The 19,494-nt window shown below is 43.0% G+C and overlaps 1 protein-coding gene across 1 annotated transcript in view; it reads right to left on the bottom strand.

The window, feature by feature from the left end:
- GALNT17 (polypeptide N-acetylgalactosaminyltransferase 17) overlaps window positions 1–19,494 on the bottom strand; it is a 112,291-nt gene that overhangs the window by 28,559 nt on the left and 64,238 nt on the right. Inside the window, exon 5 of the mRNA XM_083714561.1 lies at window positions 14,844–15,041. Within this exon, the coding sequence (XP_083570687.1) occupies window positions 14,844–15,041 (198 nt within the window). The remainder of the gene's footprint in view (window positions 1–14,843; window positions 15,042–19,494) is intronic.

Raw genomic sequence — 19,494 nt, 5'->3', positions numbered from 1 at the left:
AGGCCTCTTCTCGTGTTGCCATCCTCTTGGAGGCAGCACAGTCATTGACAGGAAGTGCAGGGCCTAAGTAGGTTCATGTGGAGACAGACGGCCTCCTTGAGGTATTGGGGTCCTGGGCTGTATTAGGCTTCATAGGCCAAAACTGGCACTTTGACTTGAACCTGGAAATTTATCGGAAGTCAATGCAATTGTGACATGATTGGTTTCACATGCTTAGATCATCTTGCCCCAGGTTAGCAACCTGACCACTTAACTTTCCACCAGCAGCAATTTCATACCTTCCAATACAAAGAGGCCCAACAGCAGGACACTGTCTTTTGGGGCTGCACTCCTGTGTGAGTCACATGACCCACGTGAGATCCGCCCCCAAAAGTGATTTTTTGGGGGGGCACAGCACCTCAAAACACTCGTTTTGGGGTGCTGTGCAAGACTGCTGCCCCCAAAGACATCTCAGAGCTTAATGCTGTTCTGAAGTGGGGACAATGGAACCCTCTGTTGATTCCCAATGATGGTTTTTCTATCCCTATTCTTAATACAGAATGACAAAGCCTGAGGAGAACAAAGGCATTAGTGGATAGATCTTTAAATTCTTTTCAGGGAAAGGGGGGAAAAAAGCAAATGGAAAATCTTTGCGAAAGCATCAGGAGTATGCTGCCATTTGCATTTCTGGTCACAGATATTTTTGTTTTCCACCGTGATGCAGGTCAGAATTTAGTCATTTAACTTTGCTGCACCTCAAACTCAAGGCAGCATCCAATCTGTTTGAAGTGGTGGATTTTGCAGTCAGCCCTGGCAACTTTCCAGCAGACTGCAGGCCCTGCGACGACTCAAGCTGCAAGTGGGAGCAGCATGTGTGCACACAGTGTGGTGCTTTGAAAGGCTGTTAAAGGGGAAGTTGCTCCATCTTTTGAAGGTTGCCCTTTTATCTTCAGAATCTCACAATTCTGTGTTGAATTACAAACCAGATGAAGGATTTGGAGTAGGGGGTGTTGGGGTGTGTGTGTGTGTGTGTGTCTGTGTCTTTAAATGGGAAATTTAAAATTTGGGACCCTATTCCTCTCATTTCCCCGCTCTCCACATACACACCCACATAACACCGAATCACTCTCTCTCTTTAAGCCCAGCTACAACATAACATGTTTCTTTCATGCAAACAGATTTCAAAAGATTACTGTGGAATATAAGTGGTGAAATGAATTGCACAGGGTAAGCAGAGAGAGATGGAAAGTGGGGACCACAAGTAGATTTTGCTGAATTACTCAAAGAGCAAGAGATGACTGTTGGGTCATCATTCTTTTTAGCAACCACAACACATCAGCGACAACATCTCCGAATACCACACATGAACAACGTTTCGCTCCCTCAACAACTGTAATGGTTGTAAGGGGTTACTTGTGCATAAGTTGCCTGCTAGTTGTGTCCGATTGCCTGGTTCACCATGCCTTGGCTGACAGCCCACACTCCATGGCCGGTCAGTCGCTTGCAGAATCTGTCAGTGGGTGTTTCTTGAACCTTTTCCAGCATAAGAGCTGTTTGACTCCAAGTCTCCTCCTATTTTCCCTGCGCGGAACTTGTCTGCGCAAGTAAGAGGAAGGCAGGGGTGTGCCAGCGCTCTCTCCACTAGTCTCTGATGCAGGGTCTTCGAGACCAGTCTCCAATTCCTCCATCTCCCTCCCTTCTCTACTGGTGTTGCGCTGAATTCCTTCCCCCCTGCTGGTCCCCTCTCTGGCATCGCTCTGGAGCCCTGCCTCCTCCTCTCGCTCTGATGTCAGTTCCCTGACAACAACCCTCCAAGGTACACTGCCAGAGTCTTATTTCACAAAAGGGAACTGAGCAAAACATTGAGGGTCCAGGGGGTGGCTCACATGCTCAGGCCTTGGTCCTGTATACCTGAAGGAGTGTCTCCAGCCCCATCATTTAGTCCGGACACTGAGGTCTAGCTCCTTCTGGTGGTTCCCTCACTGCCAAAGAAATTAACAACTATCCGATTTCTAGAAGACATCTGAAGGCAGCCCTGTTTAGGGAAGCTTTTAATATCTGATGAATTATTGCATTTTAATGTTTTGTTGGAAGCCACCCAGAGTGGCTGGGGAAACCCAGCCAGATGGGCAGGGTATAAATATGTTGTTGTTGTTGTTCTTGCAAAAAGCAGTTGTCTGAGGGGCGACAGCTGAGGTGGGGCTGAAGCCCACACTTCAGATGTAGTTGAACTGCAATTTCCATCATTCTGGATCATTATCCCTGCTGGACCAGTGGCGCAGTGTGGGTTGTCAGCACCTGGGGCAAGGCAAGTAATTTGTGCCCCCTAACCCGTGGATTTGCGCCCCCTAACCCCCAGATGTTGCGGCCGGTGCGGCCGGGCCCCCCCTGCACCCCCCACGCTACGCCACTGTGCTGGACTACTAAGGAAGGAGGAGAAATTCTATTCAGTTTGCATTTAAAGGTGCGCCTACACAATCTGCACTTTTAGAAACATTGAGAACTGAAACACAGCCACCCTGTGCTTGTGAAAAAATTGACTCGTGAAAGCAAATCATCATCCTTCTTCAAAATTTGCACTTCTCTGAATTTCGCAATGCACTTCTTCAGCAACACAAAATGTACAAAGAAGCATCTACTGAGGTAAACTGTCCATAAAAATGCACATGATAGTGAAATGAACTTACAAACTTGCATTATTTTAGGGAAAACTGCTTTTTTAAAAAGCCATGTATGCTAAGCAAAATTGCATACAAATGTGTATATTTGGAGAAATTGGCATTGAAATGCTTATGAACCTTCATGAGGACTTTAAAAAAAATCACAAACAGATGACAACTGAACTTAAGCTTGGAAAAACAAGAAACTGAAAGAAACCAAAACTGACAACCTAGCAACATGAAATATATTTTGAGTCAATGCAATCCAGTTCAGCCAAGCCACACAATTATCTTCCATATGGTTTTAAAGCCAAGGCCTCCACAAAACTAGAAATGCGGCAATCCTTAACGTGTTTGCGGTCTCCCACAGGATACTTACTGCAACTTACATCCAAGTTTGTTATTTCTTTTGGCTGCCCAACACTCAAATTCAGTTGTGTTTTTGGTAAAATAAAATAAAATAAAATAATTATCTAACAGGATTAAGGCCCTACAGCAGGTGTTCCAATTAGGGTTGTCTCCAAGTTTCCAGGTGTCCATGGGCACCAAGTCTTCCTGAGTCTTCCTCACTCCCTTTCCTCAGGCTGCAATCCTCCTGCTTCTTTGCCTCGCTTCTTTCAAGTCAAACTAATATGGCAACCCCCTATTGTGAATTAGAAGCAATACAAACATCTCTCTTTACCAAGGGCAACCCCACAGCATGCTTACTTTCCCTGGTAGAGTATAAGGCAGCTTTCTGTGTTTCTTCCTAGTGGGATATATGTGAGGAGATCAAACATGGCTGCCACTTTGAACTGAGCCTGTAGTAAGTGGGTGGTATTCAAGACCCATTGACGTTAATGGACATGTTATTTTCAGTGTGCCTACTGCTGGCAGAAAGGGACGTGGGTGGCGCTGTGGTCTAAACCACTGAGCCTCTTGGGCTTTCCAATCATCAGCAGTTTTAATCCATACAACGGGGTGAGCTCCTGTTGCTCTGTCCCAGCTCCTGCCAGCCTAGCAGTTTGAAAGCATACCAGTGTGAGTAGATAAATAGGTACTGCTGCGGCAGGAAGGTAAGTGGTGTTTCCATGAGCTCTGGCACTTGTCACGGTGTTCCATGCACCGGAAGTGGTTTAATCATGCTGGCCACATGACCCGGAAAGCTGTCTGTGGACAAACGCTGGCTCTCTCAGCCTGAAAGCAGAGATGAGTGCCGCACCCCATGGTTGAATTCAATTGGACTTAACCATCCAGGGGTCCTTTACCTTTACTGCCAGTAGGACTTAGTTGAATACCACCCAAAATGTCTTCACTATTCACAACAGTCTTCTCTCCTCTATCACAACTTAGCAAATTCCAGGCCCTAAAGTATGTTCAGACTGAGCTCCGGTGTCCATGACTAGCACAAGAGTAAGTCTGTTTCAGAGAGAGAGAGAGATGTCTCAGGCAGACCCCCTCAATGCCCCTGTTTTCCAGGGACAGCCCCGGATTTACAGAAGCCATTCCAGTTTCTGATTTCATCCCAGAATGACCTGCTTTTCCTTAGGACTTCCTTATTTTCATTGGAGAAATGTTGGAGGGTATGGTCTCAGGTACGACAGAAGTAATATATGGAATTCCCAGCATCTATTTCCTGCATGGTAAGAAGCCAAGGTCTCCCTAAGCTTGATAAAGGCCATAACCAATCTCCACAGCTCCCTAGACAAAACCCAGGGGATCTAATTTCGAAGCGACAAAAAAGATTTTCCTAGTATGGTCGCAAAAACTGTGCCTCATCCATTATACATGGGGAACAGGCTGTGCTTCTCTGCATTCATTACTCCATTCCAGCCATCACCATTCCACAAAGAGTACATCATACATCAGCCTAAGAGATGTAACATTTATTTGTAATGTAACTCAGGAGTTGATGCTAGAAAACCAAGTTTTAATATGCAGTGATGTTACTGTGAGTGTGTTGTGTATGTGTGTATTTCTTTTCCTACAATTACTGCTGTAATGCCATGATTTATTGTATTATTTTTTTTTAAAAAAAAACATGTTTATGAGCTCATTTAGATACCCACAATCTTATACCTTTGGTGTTTATTTCTGGTTGACTTTAACTGGTATTTAAGTGACCCCAATTCTTTAACTGTATTCTGCAATCACATTCCATACATGCTCATTATAAGGACCAGGATTAATCCTGAGAGATATTGGTTGTCATTTTCTTTCTTTTTATACATTTGTTATATATATATATATATATATATATATATATATATATATATACACACACACACACACACACACACACACACACACATATATTTGACAGTGTGAATAGATGCTTAGAAGTGTATGGCTAGCCAGAAGATTTTTTAAAATAAATATTATTAACATGAACACATATAAATAAAGTAGAAGTGATAGGTGTAACAGATAAAAATGCATATAGAAATAGAAAAAATAAAACAGAGGTACAATGGAGAGGAAAACCTAGGAAACAACTAAGAATACAATACTGCATTCAGCTATCACATATGAAAAGAAAAGAAGAGAGAGAGGAGGGAGAGTAAATTCAGTTCGCAGTAAACCCTCTCCACATATTTATCTGTGGAACAAGAGGTTTAGTGGGTTGTTCAATTGAGTTAGCAAAGGAGAAAAACTTACACCATGCTGAGTAAAAATGATCTATTTTTAATGAAGCCTTAAGGACTCTCCATTTGTACGGATGAAGGGAGGTATACAAATTTAATAAATTATAATATAACATAATATACTAGTAATATTAATATTAATATGTCAGATGTTCTGACAGTGCAACGTCCCATACTTTCACCAGCCACTCCTCTTGGGAAAGAGTTGATTTGGACTTACAGTGGGAAGCCACAGACAATCTGGTTGCAGCAAGAAGCCTAAACACAAGAGATTTATGTATGATGGGCAAGTTGGTACCATGCTGCCAGGGCTGAATCTGGGGAGAAAATTCAGTGTTTCCAGAGGAGAGTTCTGCAGATTTTTAATGGTTTAGGATGGGATTTTGAATGTGGTGCTACACAAAAACAAAACCCTCCCACAAAACTACTTCTTGCAACCTGTTCCGCTTCTCACTCCACTGTGAGTGTGGGGCTCCCCCTCTTCCATGGGTCCCATGTGCCCACAGAAACTCTGTACCTGCCTTTTATCAGAGGGTTCTGGTGAACCCTTCAGAGTCTCCTGCTAGACTCTAGAGGGTTCTCATTCCCAGGGCTGGATTTAGGTTTGATGAGGCCCTTAGCTCCTGAAGGTAATGGGGCCCTTTAGATGTCCAACTGTCCTTTGTCAACAACAAATTGTTCCTGGTTTTTTGTGTTGAATATATGCTATATGGTAATTTATGGGCCTAACAGGTATCTAAAGCCATTTGCACATGTTGCCATGCAACCAGTCCATGCAGAATGTAGGGACTCTGTATATAGAAATGAGCAAACCAGTGATATTTTAGGGAGCAGACTAGCAGGCGGGGCCCATTACTTACATCATAGGAGCCTACACAACACAAAACCCTGTTGCTTTATGTAGGTTTAATTTTATTTGTTTTTTATCTTCTATTTTGGAAATGTACATCCAGGGTTTTATTCCTTTAATTTTTTGGGGGGACCAAGAGAGTAGGGCCTTAAGCTAAAGCTTGTTTAGTTTATACGTAAATCTGGCACTGCTCATTCTCCATCTTTGGGTAGCCATCAAGTTTCCCTGTTTACTAGGTTGCATATCATTTGCATACCCTCCAACACCCCACTGTTCAAAATTGGAATGTTCATTTTTTTGGTCTTGAGCTCTCATGCGAACCAGCCAATATATATAAGAGTGTGAAACAAAACAACGAGCATCATTCGGTCCAGAGATCTGGCATAAGCCAGCTGTCTCATGCCAGAGTGCTGGACCAAAAAACCCAGGGTGGATTCTGTGATTCCAGGATGTCCTGCTGAAATCAGGAAGGCTGAAGATATGGCTTTTGGGAGAAGCCCACAGCTCAATAATAAAGCATCTCCTTTGCATGCAGAAGCTCCCAGGTTCGATCCCTGATATCTCCAGGTAAAACTGGATAAAATAAACCTTTTCAAACCCTGGAGAGCCACTTTTCCCTTTTCAAACTTTTAAAATTATTTATTTGAAGCTCTGCAAGGCTGCTTGCATCTCAACACAAAAAGAAGGCAATATAAAAGACAAAGGAAAATGGAATTTAAACAGGGAGCGGGGATCGTTACACACCGTGTATCGCCATCATATTATTTCACAGCACATCTCAGAAGATTTTGTGGAGAAATGGAAGCATATTGCGCCTCTGCTTATTTTGCACAGCAAAACGCCACAACTTATTTGTCCAAGTACAGAATTATGCATGCCGTGATAGGTAGCAGAAACTTTTAAGGGCAGCTTAAGCAAATTGTGGAAACAGAGAGATTATTGCAAGAACTACTTGCTATGCTAGTATCACATTGGGTGATAATGCTAGCTCATTTTCTGCCCCGGAATTCAGTGTGCACAAGAATCACAAGTTTACTGTATTCAGGGACCATGGAGGCAGAAGAGGCTGTCTCCCATCAAGTCAGACCTATGTAGGAAGGCATCGTTTTCCATTCAATCCTGTATTCGACACCCACAGCTCTAGTCCCCTCACAGAGCTCCAAATCCCAGAGTTCTCTGAAAAAAGAAAACCACTCTGGGAATTGTAGCTTTGAGAGGGGGAATAGGGGTCTCCTAATAACTCAAAGCACCATAGAATTCCCATGATTATTAGGTGGAAGCTGTGACTATCCAAGCAGTATAAAAAAAGGTAAAGGGACTCCTGACCATTAGGTCCAATCGTGACTGACTCTGGGGTTGCGGTGCTCATCTCGCTTTATTGGCCAAGGGAGCCGGCATACAGCTTCCAGGTCACGTGGCCAGCATGACTAAGCCGCTTCTGGCGAACCAGAGCAGTGCACAGAAACGCCGTTTACCTTCCCGCCGGAGCGGTACCTATTTATCTACTTGCACTGGCATGCTGTCGAACTGCTAGGTTGGCAGGAGAGGGACCGAGCAACGGGAGCTAATAGTGCTTAAAAAGTACAGTGTGGATGTGGCCACAGTTAAAGTTAAAGTGTGATTATTCTTAACTTTGAATCAACACATAGAAATTAGCTTCTAGAAATTTTAGGCAACTAGATGTCCTCTCTTGACCACCACCCCCTACTGTGATGGCCACCCTACTGTTTTGTACAAGTAATTTGGAAGTCAAGCTCCTTGAATTCAAGAGGGCTCACTCCCAAAGTAAGTGAGAACAGAAACACATCCTAAACAGAATATCGGATACTATCAGATACAGCAATGCTCATTACACTTGCATTACACAGCTGCTGCAACTGTTCCAATTTGTCTCTGACCTCTAATGGCCTTCTGCACGAGATAGGAAAAAAACCCGTTTTCCTATTCCACAGATCATTGTCTTCCAGTTTGTAAATTCTTTCACGCTCCCACATCAAACACTATCTATTGTGCAATGAGAGGCTTTCCTGAGGCTATTCAGCAATTGTCTGCCACAATTTGGCAGCTATTTGCTCATTACCCCACCCCAGCTCCGACTTGCATACCTTCAGCAAGCTCAGAGCAATGAAATGTGCATTGGAAACCCAGTGCATGGCATTTAGGTGTACTACGTGCTCTGCGAGGCCAGCTGTACCCTTTTGAGAAAGCTTGGCAAACAGCACAAACCTTCGGGGCAAGAAGCACAGGCGACGGAGAGAATGCTATCCAAAAGTACGGGCGTGTCACTACCTGAAGAACAGTCCTGCAGTCAAAACAAAAATACAGACACCTGCAGAGTTTTTTCTCTCTCCATGTCTGTAAGGCGCTAAGAATGACCTGGCCACACCAGCACTCTGCCCTCCTGCGACTGGCTTTCAGAAGCGTATCTGCACACTGAAGGCAGAACATAACCCAGCGCCAAGGGCCTTCTAGCGGTTCCCTCACTGCGAGAAGCGAAGTTACAGGGAACCAGGGAGAGGACTTTCTCAGTGGTGGTGCCCACGCTGTGGAATGCCCTCCCATCAGATGTCAAAGAAATAAGCAACTATCTGACGTTTAGAAGACATCTGAAGGCAGCCCTGTTTAGGGAAGTTTTTAATGTCTGATGTTTTAATGTACATGCTTTTAATCTTCTGTTGGAAGCCGCCCAGAGTGGCCAGCCAGATGGGTGGGGTATAAATAAAATGTTGTTGTTGTAGATGATGATGATGATGTTTAGGGTTAATAGCCCTTGATAGCCTTAAGTCAACATGATTTTGTCTTAAGGGCACATCCTGACTTCCTTTCACTCCACGTTTTGAAGCGTTGATTGTGCTTTAGGCATTGGGAAAGCCTTTGTTTGGATGGAGGGGAGGTTGTAGCCTCCACCTGCCGCTGCACATTAAGGGTATCTTGTTAAAGGGATCCAGGGGTGTGGATTTTGTCTGATGCCTGGACATGGGCTAGGACCATGCCACTAGTCCAATGGGGACCCCTCGGGGTGTCCCTAATTGATGTAAGTCATAGGGCTCCTCCAACTGGTGGTTTACCCTTAGATGAACTCCCTGAAGATGGGCAGGAGTGTAATATAGCCTGGCTTCACCCTAATGCCCAAGCCAAACTGCTCACATCTGTAATCAATAAAGCTGTGGCCTATTTGAACCCATAAACCAAAAAAACTTGTGGCCATGTGTTTATTATCCATCAGGGAACTGCAGGCTGCAGGGCCTTGGCACACAAAGCTCCATGTCCCAGCAGCATCCCCCCCCCCCCGTTGTGAAAATCCACTCTTTACTGCTGAATCAGAACAAACGGCAATCCACAGAAAAAACCAAATAGCTTTTTGTTCCAATTCAGTGTTAAAGAACAGGTTTTCCTGGGGAGAGCATCAAGGCAAAACAAAAGAGCTTGGATGTGATACTTTAAAGGGTGGACCTCATCCTACAAAAGCATGGTGCAAAAGGTAGGCGCCATGAGCTCTAATCCTCTTTTAGAGCCACTCAAACTGTTGGCCTCCATAACATTTTGTGGGAGCAAATTTCAGCGTTTAAGTATGTGCTGTGTAAATGAGTGCACAGGTGCTCCTGCTGTCTTAATTTACTAGGGATATAATCTGTATTTTCTGGGATCTATCCTTTAAAGTAAACTACAGCTATGAGGACCAATATCAGAATGCAAGAAAAGAGGTTTTTAAGTAAACTGTGGAACTCACTCCCACAGCAAGCGGTGGTGGCCACCAACCTGGGCAGCTGTAAAAGAGAGGATTGGACACATTCATGGAGAATAATGCTATCGAAGGCTATTAGCTGCTATTGCTCTGTTCTGCCTTCAGAGTCAGAGGCAGCACAGATTAACCTCCCCAGGTTACATTCCAAGCACTGCATGTTTAAGCGCAGTTGCGTATAATTGAAACACCATTGGAAAAGCCTGCAAACATCCCATCCCACCCCTTACCCCCTTTGGTGACTTTTCAGGTCACTTCTGGCTTAGCACAGTGACACACATATCAGATGCACCTAAAACATTGCAGCCTGTACTGTTTCTGAATACCAGTTGCTGGAAAATGCAGGAGGAAAGCATGTCTGGCCACTTTGGGAACAGAATGGTGGACCTGATGCACCTACTGTGGCCTGGAAGGTGTGTGATAGATTGGACAGAAGGATAATGCAATTTTAATAGTACAGTTATGAAATGGCTTATAGTTGCAAATATTAATTTGCAACTATACAAAATTTATCTGTGATGTGCTGCTTGATCCTTTGGAAACCAATATTAATTCTATTTATATATTATATATTACAAAAAGAATCATGTGGGGTGTAAGGAGTGGCCAGTGACTTTTGGAATGAGAATTAGGGAGTTATAAGCCTGTACCTATTTTTATCTGTGGACATACTGATGGGGTGGGTGACTGCTGGGTGGGTTATTGCAAAAGCATAACAGTTTCTGGGGAATTACTCCCACAAAACACATCTGTGCCTGGAAGAAACACAACTACTAAACAACAACAAAAGTACTATTAGGATCTGCCTCACCGTGGGCCCTTTTTGTTCTGGCATCTAGTGCCATGTTCTTGTCAAGTCAACTTAAGGCAACAAAAATCCAAACAGATCCTTGCCCATTAAAACCCCATTGGCGGCATTATGCATGTAGCTTTTTTCAAGCAGAAGAGACTGCAGTGCATCTTTTAAAAGTTTTATTTTTTTTAAAAAAATGGTACTTTGTCTTATCAAGATCAGCTTTAATAAATTATCACCCTTTAGCTCAAAATACAGCTTTTCTCATGCTTGTGTATCTGTGAAAGCCCACCTGCTGGGAAGCAAAGGAAATATTCACATACTCCTTAACATTTCATTCTCTCTGACATGCTGCATGGTGCTAAGAGTTCATTTGGGGGTAGGTTTATTCTAAATGGGGAATAAACCCTCAGGAATAAATTTGCAAGCCATCCCTGTTTGTTTTAGAAGGGATTAACAAGACCAATATGATACAATGAATCACCATGGGTTCACAGGAGCCCAAAAGGTCAGGTCTGCCTGAAACCTGGTTGAAACAAGCCTTAATGGCCATTGGTTGAGGTGCTGTGATGTCATGGAATGCTCACCTATTCAGAAGTGGTCTGTACCTAATTCACATGGCAAAGGACTTCCCTGTGGTTCCCTGCTGATATTTACATTATACTCGTGATGACCCAGTGACAGACAGCTCTGGGGAACTCATTCTGGGCTGCTAGCCTTACCCACATACCTGGGAGCATGTCCCATTGAACAATCGGTTACACAAATTCATGGAACATAATGTCATCAGCAGCTACTAGACAGGATACCTATGCTCACACTCTGCTATTGGATGTGTTATAGCAGTTTGCAGGGAATCACAGGTGGGAAGAGTCCTGTTGGGCTCAAGTTCTAAACTAAATGAGTCCTGGTGCACCAGAATTCTTATGCACTTATGAAATGTTAAACATGCCTAGGATTTTGCTGTTAGAATTTTGTTCCTGTCTTCACCCCCATCACACACACCCCGTTAAAATGAACTCAAGTTTGCAACATCTGCAGCACTAGAAACGTCACATCACTAATCTACTAATCTGCACAGTGGTGTGGGAGGGAGAGGAAACAGATACGCAGAAGCACATTTCAATATAGCTCATCTGCTAAAATGGAAAAAACAAACAAACCCTGCTTTGTTTCATACATCTCTGTCACACAGTCCCAACTCATGCTAAAAAATCTCACCAGGAACAGGGGTGGAGAGTTCTGCCAAGCACACTGTTACGATGAATGGAAGTTGGATTGGGTACGCCCTTTAAGGTGAGGAATGTTGTACCTCCAGCTCCTTCAATCATAATTCTAAAATTGTACACAGTTCTCTCAGGCCATCTTTTTTTGTTTGTTTGTTTTCACTTGTTTTGCTCATGTGTAGGTTTCTTTAAAAAAAATGGTTCAGAAATAGCAAACTGAATCAATGGAACAATCTTTTTGAGTCTGCTATCCACTTGAGCCAACTATCTGCTTTCTGCATCTCGACGTCTTCCAGGGGATGTGTAATATTGATTGGAATCTGGCTCTCTCTCACACACATACACACATGAAATATGAACCTTCTTTCCCAGACAGTTCAAAGCTGGGATACAGCTAGGAACAGGAATGGAAGGATCTTTCCATTTTGGTTCTCATAGTTTCTCATTTCTCCATTCTTCAATTCAGTTCCTCGCGCTTCTACAGCAATTTATTTATTTTTTATATAAAAATAAATTCTCCAGGAACATTATTCAGCATTTTAGTGCAAATTTCTCTCAGTAAAAAATACTCCCCCCCCCCATGTATAGTGTACATTTCTTCTAATATGATAAATTTTTGTATGTTATTTTACTCATTTATTCATTGTGATGCACATTTCCCTCTAAATTACGCATTTCTGTGACACCTCTGGATCTGTTGTAAGAGGGCAGGAAGGTGGCTGAGGACAGACTGAGCTTTGGTGCCCCATTCACCTTAATGGATGAACCTCAACTGGCCTTCCCTCTGATATTTAACACAAAGTTCTTGATGACACCACTTGCAAGGAAAGTATTTTGCTTTCCTCTTTTGTAACAGATCAAGCAAGCACTTTTCTAGAACCACCACCTGAAGTTCATTTCTGAATGAAGCATTTTATTTGATTCCAGACAATTTGCCCCATGAGAGAGATCCTGTATGCTTCTTCAATCAAAGGAAAATCATTGTACAGACAGTGTGTGAGAAAAATGCGTTTCAAATATACCAGACCTTCTCAGGAGAGTTGTCCTTCTTCCACCAGCCGCCACAATGACTCAGCCTACAAAAACATTAACTCTACTCCGATGATCTTACCTTGCCCAATTCCAAGCTTTGGGGTTCATCTGTCTTCCTGTACACATGTGATGCTCTAATTTCACTTTTTTTGTTTCCAACATGGTTGGACAGGCCGTGCTAATAGAAATGGGGAAGTTTTCCAGTGTTCTCCTCAGATTGAGCACAAGCTCAGGAGTGGGAGTCTCTTTCTGCCCACTGTCATGCAGTCTAATGGCACACCTCTTCTCCATTTATTTGAATGGGGACAGGCAGACAGATACTGTACGGAGGGGTTGGATCACAGGGAAGAATGGCAATCTGCCTGTGAAGGACCCACCCCCTCTAATTTTGTCCCAGCAGAATCTCACCCCCCGGGGGAAAGGGGGAATGAGGCTCCCAAAATATGCAGCAGAGGCAAAATCAGAGGATGAGGGAGGAAGACTGATCTTATTCTATCCCCATATCTTTAGCCAACAAGCACTTCTTTGTTTTAATTGTATTTGTTTTGCCAAAATCTTGCAAGGGCATTCCACTTTGGAAATCAGGGCTGAAAAGAGGGGGAACACAACAGACTAATGAAGTAGGTGGGCATTGTGGTTCTTACACTTGTCTTCCCCATGAGTCACTCGGAAGTTGCCAATGATCTTGGTGAACCGCTTAAAAGATTTGTCTGGCTGTTGCAGCAATTGAAATGTGCTGTGATTGACGATGTATGATTTTAAGCACATTTTTAATTGCCGATTTTTAAATTGTATTTTATGGCGTTACAATCTGTGTTATATAGAACTCAAATTGCCACACAGCAAAATGCAATGGAAGAACTGAAAGAAGCAATAAAAATACAATTAAAATTCAAAATGACTATTTAAAGCAGACATGACACAAGACAGCTGACTTAAACTAACAGAACACCAGCGAGCCACAGATTTGGGAACTCCTGCAATACAGCCCGTTATGCACCTAAGTGCTTGTTCATGTGACAAAATCATCAGACGCGTGCCAGTATGCAAATTCTATATAAATGAAAGATTGCTCTCACTCATAATCCTTTCCTATGGCATACAGCCAACATGATTTTGGTTCAATTGGTTGACAGCACTCCAAGCCTGTGGCATCTGGGTTGGATCTGCTTTTTCAAAACTCTTGCTAATCTCCAAATATCACACAGTACATCCCAATTCTTTTACTATTAACTGCTACACTCAACTCACATTTGGAGTTTTAAGACTTTCAGAACACAAGAAGCAAGATGGCTCTAAGAACAGCAGACTATGCAAGGCCTCAAAAGTGCTAATGTTTCCATTCCATTCAAAGTAATCTAGAATAAGATATTGGCTACATCTTGCACACTTCCTGTGGAAAGTATCTGCAATTAAGCTGTTGGAAAATCTGATTGTTCTGCTAGAGGTTGCATGGAAAGCTGGAAAGGATTGTTCAGCCACTTGCCATCTTTAAAATGTTGTGATTTATCCTCATCGTATCTCTCCTTGACATATCATAATGCCTGCTCCTCACCTTTTCCATCTCTTATGGAGAACAGTCACAGAATCATAGAATTGTAAAGTTGGAAGGGATATTGAGGGTCATCTAGCCCAAACCCTTGCAATTCGGGAATCTTTTTCCCAACGTAGGGCTCGAACTGCATGCTCTACGGACTCAGCTTTTCCAGAAGAGATAAGATCTGCAATGGACAAAGGTCAGTAGGAGCTCCATTGTCCCTTCCCAATTTCTCCACTTGTTTCTGGGAGATTTTTGCTGAATTCTCCAGTCATAAAGACTGTCCGACACATCAATGTGACAAGTAACTTATAACCAGAATCTTAATGTGGGTAAATCTGAATTCACAGATTCTCATTGAAATGCCTGCAATTTCACATCATGCTGTTCTGCAACCAACCTGATTGGTAGTGAAGGGTCTCCAGCATCCCACCAGTCCTTCGGAGGGCTAATGTACATGCACCACAGTTCCCAACTGTATCCATGGGCTGAATTTTCATAGCGCTGAACCTCAAAGGTGTCCTGCTTGATATTGTCAATAGAAGGAAGAATGACTCTTTTCCGGTTTTCCTGGATCCGTGAAAGAACAGGCTCAGCCCTGAAAAGGAAAGCAAAACAGCTTTGAAGGATGTAGGCATCTCGATCCTAACTAGGGTGGGGTGGGAGACGAGGAGTGGCAGCTGCTCCTTCGCTTCTGAAGGCCTACCTGCCCACATCGACTAGGGCAAAAGGTAGGTGCTTATGGATTACTGCAGCCGTGCCGTGGGGTTCCCCCCAGACAGACCCCTAGGAACGTCACACTCATCGCTGAATGACATAAGAACTTTGGACTGTTGAGTAAAACGACATTTCAAATCTAGCAGGGCAATAGATTCTGACAGGATATAAATAGAATCATCTATGTATGATATTTGCATTTGAAATGTAATGAGATGCATCAAAATTCCGACAACCTGCACAGCCATAAACATACAAGTGCAAGGCTTCTTCTTCTTCTTTTTCTTTTCTTTTCTTTTTTGTGTTCAGGGCTTTTACACAGACTGCTTCAAGGAAGGTATTTACAGCGGCTATGTCTACTCAGAAGCAAGCCCCAGCGAGTTCAGTGGGACAGCCCCCCCCCAATTAAGAGAGTACAGAATTACAGCCTAAATCCATATTATGTGTTCATTTGCTTGATTTGATTTAGACACCCTACCCTTAACAGCCCCCTGCTGTCAACATGCCCCAAAGCTTTCCTCTGCTTTTGTGACGATGAGAGACTGTGTACTTGAGTCACCTTGAGATAACACGAAATGTAGGTAGCTGAAATACTAAGCCCTTCAGCAGCCTCACCCACTGTTTTCACAAAGCATTTATGATGGTGTTCTCAGGATCGTGATAATAATAATAATAATAATAATAATAATAATAATAATAATAATGCTTTTGTATAAGCCAATTCTTATTGCGACTGTGAACACTGGGGGGCGGGCATAACTTAAGGAAGGCCACATCTGCATTACATTTTAAAAGCATTATTATTAACAGTTACAGAGTCAGGGAGCTATAGTTTGTTAAGGGTGAAGTTGATAGGGTTGCAGAAAGTTATGTGGAGACCCCCATTTGTCTCACAGAACTACACGTTCCAGAGTTCCCTGGGGAAAGGGATTGATTGCTAACCATTCTAGAAATTGTAGCTCAGTAAGGGGAACGGAGTCTTCTAACAAGTTGGGAACTGTTGTTGTTGTTGCTGCTGCTGCTATTGCTGCTGTTGTAATACTAATAAAATAATAATAATAATAATAATAATAATAATAATAATAATAATAATAATATGCAACAACAATAATAAATGTGTATGCCATCCTTCATTTGTATATCTCAGGGTGGTTCACAACATAAAACTACAAGATAAAAAACACAAAATGCATAATAAGAACAAATCAATAATCCCCTTCCCCCCTTAAGCCAGCATGGTGTAGTGGTTAAGAGTGGTAGATTTGTAATCTGGTGAACCGGGTTCACTTCCCCGTTCTTCCACATGCAGCTTCTGGGTGACCTTGGGCTAGTCATACTTCTCTGAAGTCTCTCAGCCTCACTCACCTCACAGAGTGTTTCTTGTGGGGGAGGAAGGGAAAGGAGATTGTTAGCTGCTTTGAGATTCCTTAAGGGGAGTGAAAGGCCAAATCCAAACTCTTCTTCTCTTCTTCTTAAACTACAGTTCTCAGAATTCTTTGTGAGAAGTATTGACTATTAAAGCAGTATGCATATGATTCTATAATTCTACCCCAACCCCAACTTCAAAATCTTGGTGGAAGGTGTGTGTTTAAATTTGGGGCCCCCTTCATAGCTTCCATTTGGTTTTGAATTTCTACTTTGCACACATACATTGGAATTCAGAAGGGGTCAATGATCTTTGGAGTTACAGATAGGTAGCCGTGTTGGTCTGCCATCTGAATCTGAATCTGAAGAAGTATCTTCTGTATCTGAAGAAGTGTGCATGCACACGAAAGCTCATACCAAGAACTAACTTAGTTGGTCTTTAAGGTGCTACTGGAAGGAATTTTTTTTTGTTTTGAACTTTGGAGGTCCTTCTATGTCTTATGGCTTTGAATAAAACAATGGAGTCCCCCATTTAGACTCATATGCTCCATCCCCATAACCATCTTGGCTGTGAGACTCAGAAGACCTGCTCCCTGCCTTGCAGGCCTTTCCCCACCTGACTGATTCCGGCTACAAAAGGTGAGGCTGCAGACCCAGGTCATTGAGCCTGAGCTTCCACCGCCGCTACCTGCCATGAACCACCACTGGCAGGATCAGCAGCAACAGCAGCAGATACATTCCATGCTTACAATGACATTTCATCTCATAAGAATCATAGAGTTAGAAAGGACCTCCAGTCCAAATCTCTACAATGGAATTTAGAATCTCTTACGGGGATCGAACCTGCAACCGTGGAGCTGTCTGTACCACGTCCTAACCAACTGAGCTATTTATTCCCTTGCTAATTATGCTGCTCTAAATGCACGTTTTATATTTGACTTCCTTCTCTGATGTTTTATTCTGAATTGTTTTATTTGATGTAGGTTGTAAACAGCTTTTAGATACCCCACCCCTTAAAAATATAAGGCAGTATCGAAATGAAATGAACAACAATAAAAACAGCAACATAATACAAAGCAAAGTCCTGCTGTAATTGTAAAGCTCTCTGTGTAGTAAAACACAAGGGGGAATTCAATGCTCCATACATCAAAGAAGCCCTTTCAAAACACAGGAGTTCAGTCAATTATAATGTCCTCCTTGCTCCACCTGCCTTGCATGAGTGAAAAACCCAGTTCTGAAGAGCAAGTGACTTGAGCGATAATAGCATTTAGCTTAGCTCGGCGTACAGGTGCGAGCATTGAAAATAAGCCTTCTGAACACATCCTTCAGCTTTATTGTTCAAAGGAAAGCTCAGGTGACTCCACTCAAAATCTGTCTCTCCTCCACCTTGCTTGTTGTGTAGATATGCCACTATTTTACTCCTGGGTGCTTTCTGCATCTTTTTCAAGGCACACAATGAAACATGCATTATAGGCTCACGTGTCACACATATTTCAAGAAGAGCAAAGGAGATGGAATTTTCTTTTTTCTTTTTCTTTTTTGAAAAAAAGAAACATAACCTGTTCTGTTGTAAAAACATAGGAAGAGGAGGGGGAGCAGCACTTCTCTTTCAGCACACAGAAGTAGAAACAGCATAAAGCCCTTTCATAGCCTTGACACTCCAGAAACAGAAGCGTGTGTGTCCTGTGGAAGCATTTTGCAACATGTCGTTGACACAAATTAGTAGTCAGTTTATCCTGGACTGTCCATACAGTGGTGCCCACCCTGTGAAACATCCTCCTATCAGAAGTCAAGGAAATAAACAACTACAGTGGTACCTCGGGTTAAGTTCCGGAGGTCCATACTTAACCTGAAACTGTTCTTAACCTGAAGCACCACTTTAGCTAATGGGGCCTCCTGCTGCTGCCATGCCGCCAGAACACAATTTCTGTTCTCATCCTGAAGCAAAGTCCTTAACCTGAAGCACTATTTCTGGGTTAGCGGAGTCTGTAACCTGAAGCGTATGTAACCTGAAGCATATGTAACCTGAGGTACCACTGTATCCGTCTTTTAGAAGACATCTGAAGGCAGCCCTGTTTAGGGAAGTTTTTAATGCTTGATGTTTTGTTTTGTTTTTAATGTTCTGTTGAAAGCCGGCCAGAGTGGCTGGGGAAACCCAGATAGATGGGCTGGATAGAAATAATAATTTTTTATTATATTATTATATTGTACAGCATTTCTCCTTATTAAGAGCTTAAGGGTTTTATCCACTGCTAGACCCATTCAAGTGAATAGGTGCAGCTAACCTAGGCTTATTACTTTTAATGGGTTTACTCAGAATAGAACTTAGCTGGTGACAATCCGTAAGTATAGGCAACATCCACCCACCCCTTTATGCCGGGGTTATGTTCCAGGGCACCACACACATCTGTGAAGTCTTATCTATTTGAAACACCTCTGAGAAAAGCCTGGAAATACCCCATTCCACCCCTTTTTGTGATGTTTCTGGGTCACTTCCGGGTTTGGCGCGATGTGCATATGTGAGGCCGCATACTGAACATGTGTAAATTGGCAGGTTGCCTTTACATAAGTAGAGCACTGTTGAATCAGACCAATGGCCCAGTTAAACCAGCATCCTAGTCTCACAGGGGCCAACCAGATGTCCATCAAAAGACCACAAGTGGGGCCTGAGGATGCGAGTATTTTCCCCACCTGTGATTCCCAGTAACTGGTATTCAAAAGCCCTCACTGAGTCAGAGAATCATACAATTGTAGAGTTGGAAGGGACCCTGAGGATCATGTAGTCTAAGCCTAGGCAAACTCGGCCCTCCAGATGTTTTGGGACTACAACTCCCATCATCCCTGAGCACTGGTCCTGTTAGCTAGGGAGGGTGGGAGTTGTAGTCCGAAAGCATCTGCAGGGCTGTGTTTGCCTATGCCTGATGTAGTCCAACTCCCTGCAATGCAGGAATATGTAGCTGTCCCATACA

Source organism: Podarcis gaigeae (genome assembly GCF_964106915.1).
Source record: "Podarcis gaigeae genome assembly, chromosome: 15".
Lineage (NCBI taxonomy): Eukaryota > Metazoa > Chordata > Lepidosauria > Squamata > Lacertidae > Podarcis > Podarcis gaigeae.
Note: the sequence above shows the minus strand (reverse complement) of the source record. Positions and strands in the feature narration are given on the sequence as shown.